At 40.7% G+C, this 4,566-nt stretch overlaps 1 protein-coding gene across 1 annotated transcript in view; it reads left to right on the top strand.

The window, feature by feature from the left end:
- The window catches only part of LOC106812366 (LETM1 and EF-hand domain-containing protein 1, mitochondrial-like), a gene marked incomplete at its 3' end in the record, with an annotated part of 14,203 nt that overhangs the window by 4,025 nt on the left and 5,612 nt on the right, over positions 1–4,566 (top strand). The window contains 3 exon segments of the mRNA XM_014816220.1: positions 1,974–2,082; positions 3,225–3,666; positions 4,048–4,191. Coding sequence (XP_014671706.1) covers positions 1,974–2,082; positions 3,225–3,666; positions 4,048–4,191 — 695 coding nt within the window.

The raw sequence follows: 4,566 nt of genomic DNA, 5'->3' as shown, positions 1-4,566 counted from the left end.
ATTGTGCGCACATTGGTGCATCAGGGCGAGTTTACCCATCACCCCCGTTAATAATACATGCACCATAGCTGCCTTGCCTTTTTGCCAACATATCCGGGGACATTACGCGTGCGTGCGCACGCCATATGATTTGAAATGTAATTTCAATAAGTGCTGACTTTGAGGAATAAATGCATAAATACCTGGTGTAAAGTTGTGGAAAGTGTTCAAAAAGATAGGTGAGCTGTCCATGTTGATAGATAAGTGTTAAAAAGCCCGATCATTTTGCGTTTTGGGGATAAATTTTTGGTTAGACCAGTTGGAGCATTTGGATAGATTACATTTATGGCAAAATGTACTATAGCCTTGTGGCAGCTATCCGCGGGCTATAGTACTAGAGCTAGTTTGCAACGTGCATACTCGACAGGGTTAGGTAGATCAGGCTTAAATATACTCAGGTTTATTGGAGAATTACTAGCGGCGCCTGTTAAAAGATGAATGCATGTGTATGAACAAGTCGCCCCAGTGTGTTTATGTAAGTGCTGCCCAACAGACGTTGACTAAGTGAAGGTAGCTTCCCTCGAACTTTCCACGTAAATTTGTGTAACAAACCACTGTAAGAACGTCAGTAAATAACTCACTACACTTTAACTGAACGTTAGCTTTGAAAATAAAACTGTAAAAATATGTATCAAGCCTATATTTACTCATCGAAGAAACAACTCAAAAAACGCTTTTCGCCGCGGTTCCGTAGGCGCCATATTGTTTATATAGCAACCATCATTTCAATCGAGTCAATGTAGCCACTTTCAGATATCATAACTTTTAATATAAATTATTTTATGAAATCAAACTATGTAGTCTAGACAGAGAGGCACCTCGACTGTTTATGTTATTAATTTCAGAATTTTTACCGTAACCGTTTTTCGAGATAGAACGTGCTAAAAACCCAACAAAACGTAATCCAAACTAACAGCTACCTGACAGAACTCTCGACTCACTCACTCGTTAACTCGCTCAGAATACTATAATCTCCCAGCAACAAAAACGTTGCGCTTTCCCTATCAGCTAGCCATGTACGTGACCAGAAAAACCATTGGGTCATAATAAACCTGCCAGTGTTTATAATTTTACATAGCATGATTCATACATACATAACACGGCAATTGTGCAGAGCGGAACAATCGCCGCATAGCGGCAACGGTAAACGCGTTTGAAACATTCGACCCGAACGTTTCCCTATGTAGTCTAAAAGCTTTGAATTGACGTATTCCTGAGCAACTTTTTTTCACCTATCACACATATATAGGCAAGTAGAAGCGTGCAATGTTAAAATAATTCATTTTTGCTTGATTTTATGTTTGCCGCTTGAAAGTTCAAGGGAATATCCCTTTAACGTCAGTCATCGTGATGTAATTCATTGACATTGTATCATCATCTTTGTTAAAAATGTGATATGTGTCGTATAATAATCTCAAATTCTAGACTAATGGTATCAGTGTTATAAATAGCACACACCCCCCCCCCATCAGTCTGGTGTATCTATGTGATACATACTCCCTATAATACTAAATAGCAAATGTCCTCTGTATAAATTGTGCACATGTACTAAAACTAAAAGCAAATCCGAGTCACAGTTATAATGCTACCTGCTAGACATGCTAATACCCATGCATAATGTAGAGGCCGGATGTTTGTCACAGGGGATGCATGTACTATGTATGCTACACTGGAACTGGTATCATTTGTGCAAGACTAGCTTATTTTAATTAATTTTACCACATCTAGGTTAAGTAGTAGAAATCAGATTCAATCTGAGATTGTTCGAAATCTGGAATGACGTGGATTTTAGGCATATTTTCAAGGGTGATGGTAGCATTTAAATGAAAGAGTTGACATAACTTCATACACTGGTAGGGCATATTTTGTATTACTTGATATAGAAATGATATGAAGTTGAATATTGTAGCTTGGTGATATGTTCCTTATTGCAGAATTTCAGCGTGCTGCTATTCCTAGAAATGCATACCTTAATTCACAAGGCTGGAATAGGATATCTGGATTGTATTTTCATGATGTTTCTACCGAAGGCCGCAGTGAGAGGTAATTAATTTGCAAGTGTATCATCAGGCAGGGAGAGATAAGAGAGAGAGAGAGAGAGAGAGAGAGAGAGAGAGAGAGAGAGAGAGAGAGAGAGAGAGAGAGTTGCTCACACACACACGCACGAACGCACGCACGCACGCACGCACGCACGCACGCACACAGAGAGACAGAGAGACACACACACACAGAGAGAGAGAGAGAGAGAGAGAGAGAGAGAGAGAGAGAGAGAGAGAGAGAGAGAGAGAGAGCCTGCGTGCATGCATGTATACATGCGCGTGTGTTTGTCACTGTGAGTCTGTACGATTGCATATGTGACATATCATATTTAATAAGCTTTTGTGAATTATTCAGTCTTCTCTTATCTTACACAGTACCGATTTCTAACTATTGGTGGTAATCAACCATTGATTGTGAACACCTAGTACAGGGTTCAACAATAACTTTTTATTTCACTAGACCATCGGCTAGTAACTGAGGAAAACCACTAGCCCTGACCTAACTTTCACTAGCCCAGACCCAGACCATTGTTATGAAAAACTTTATTTAGATAAGAGTGTGTCATCGTATGAATTCATAGATGCTGTTTCCTGCGCTTTAAATTGCGCGTGGGCCGAGTTCACGTGCAGCATTCGTATTCTACCACGGGCATACACGAGCGCACGGTTTATCGATCGTCTACTGCGGCTGGCAGAAAGCCACGTTATTGCTTTTGCCGAAAGGTAGACTGGTATCCGGCCTCACGCTCTGCTAGACAATGTACACGCTCTGCGACAAACAGTGCGGCCGTGAACCAGTTTAGCCAGAGGTGACCTTTCAGTGCAATATAAATGATCAATTCTAACATGACCAGTCGGGCTACTAGCACTCTGGTTGTATGCGACCGGACCAAGCATTTACCCGACTAGGTCGGTCGGACGTGGGTTAGTGTCGAACCCTGCCTAGTATCATAGTTTACTCACAACTTATGCTAGAATTTAGGTGATATGATAGTATTACAGCAGACTGGGTATGGAGTTGTCACTCCATGTTTTATGGAGTTGTCACTCCATGTTTTATGGAGTTGTCACTCCATGTTTTATGGAGTTGTCACTCCATGTTTCTACGCACACTAGTTTCAATAGTTTCATTGCTTTTTGATGCAGGTTACCCGGTCACAAATTTTCGCGCCATACTAGCACTAGCAGGCTGCATCCCATCTGCCACCTCTCACTGGGATGGAAGTACTGCAGCACCAACACACGATTATTGGGTCTGCGCTACGACAGCATCCATCTCACGTCGCATAGACTGTTTCGTTCATCAGCGACCCTGTATGAACACCACGAATCCAAATTAGAGAAGACTGTCAAGGTTTTAAAAGAGAAGCAAGAGGAGCAGGTGAAGAAGCAGTCACTATCACCGCTAGTGCAAGAAGCTACCGTCACGGCGGTAGCTGCAAAAAAGTCACTCGGTCAGAGAATCGTCGATGAGATTAAGCATTATTATCACGGGTTTCGCTTACTCTTCATCGACATCAAGATTTCGGCGCGACTCCTATGGCAAGTGATGAATGGATACACGTTATCACGCAGGGAGCGAAAACAGGTTTGTGCACGGGATGTCCATCATTGTGTGCGTGCAGTTACGTGAGTCACTGCAGCATATTGAGTCATTGTGCTGTTAACGTCGTTGTGGTATGCATATGCATGCTTAGTCACGTAATCACCTGAATGGTCCCACAGTAGTTTATTGACATCTCTGAAAAAAATAATGTTTTACACTATTGCTTAATAAATGACTGAATTGTTTATAGATGTGGTTACTGATACAGGTATTATATATATTAATCCAAGTTAGATAATTTGTAACATGAGTATTGAAGTATTGGTGAATGTTATGATTAATACATGGTAGGTAAGATTTTCAATAGTCTTTCACCTGTAAATGGAAGGATGTTATAATACACATGTTCATTGCTCATTTCAGTTCTTACGCACCGTGTCAGATCTGTTTCGACTTGTGCCGTTCTTGGTCTTTGTGATTGTACCATTCATGGAGTTCCTTTTGCCTGTTGCTGTTAAGCTCTTTCCTAACATGCTTCCCAGCACATTTCAAACTTATGATAAGAAGGTAAGACTGAGTACTGTCAAACAATCAAGTGTTCATTTAAATTTTATTATACCGATAACCTTTCATTATGCTAAATTATGTTTTAATTTACAGTTACATTTCTAATACTGAGTATGCATAATATGAGCATCTAGATGTTAGGCCGACCTAAAAATTACCTTTGGTTCGGGTCACCCGCCCGACTTCACATTTCGGAGTGATAAAATGTGCGACTGCGGTCACTTTTAGAGGGTTTCAAGAAAAAATAAAATTCAAAGATACCGCCTGCCGATCATACATATTCAAATATCCGACTCTTGTCATTTTATTTACCTAAAGCCCTGTCTACACTAGCAAACTTTAGTTTGCAAACTCGAGCAAACTCGAGCAAACTCG

The sequence above is a fragment of the Priapulus caudatus genome, unplaced genomic scaffold (assembly GCF_000485595.1).
Source record: "Priapulus caudatus unplaced genomic scaffold, Priapulus_caudatus-5.0.1 Scaffold639, whole genome shotgun sequence".
Classification (NCBI taxonomy): domain Eukaryota; kingdom Metazoa; phylum Priapulida; class Priapulimorpha; order Priapulimorphida; family Priapulidae; genus Priapulus; species Priapulus caudatus.
This window is presented reverse-complemented; position numbering and strand designations above follow the sequence as displayed.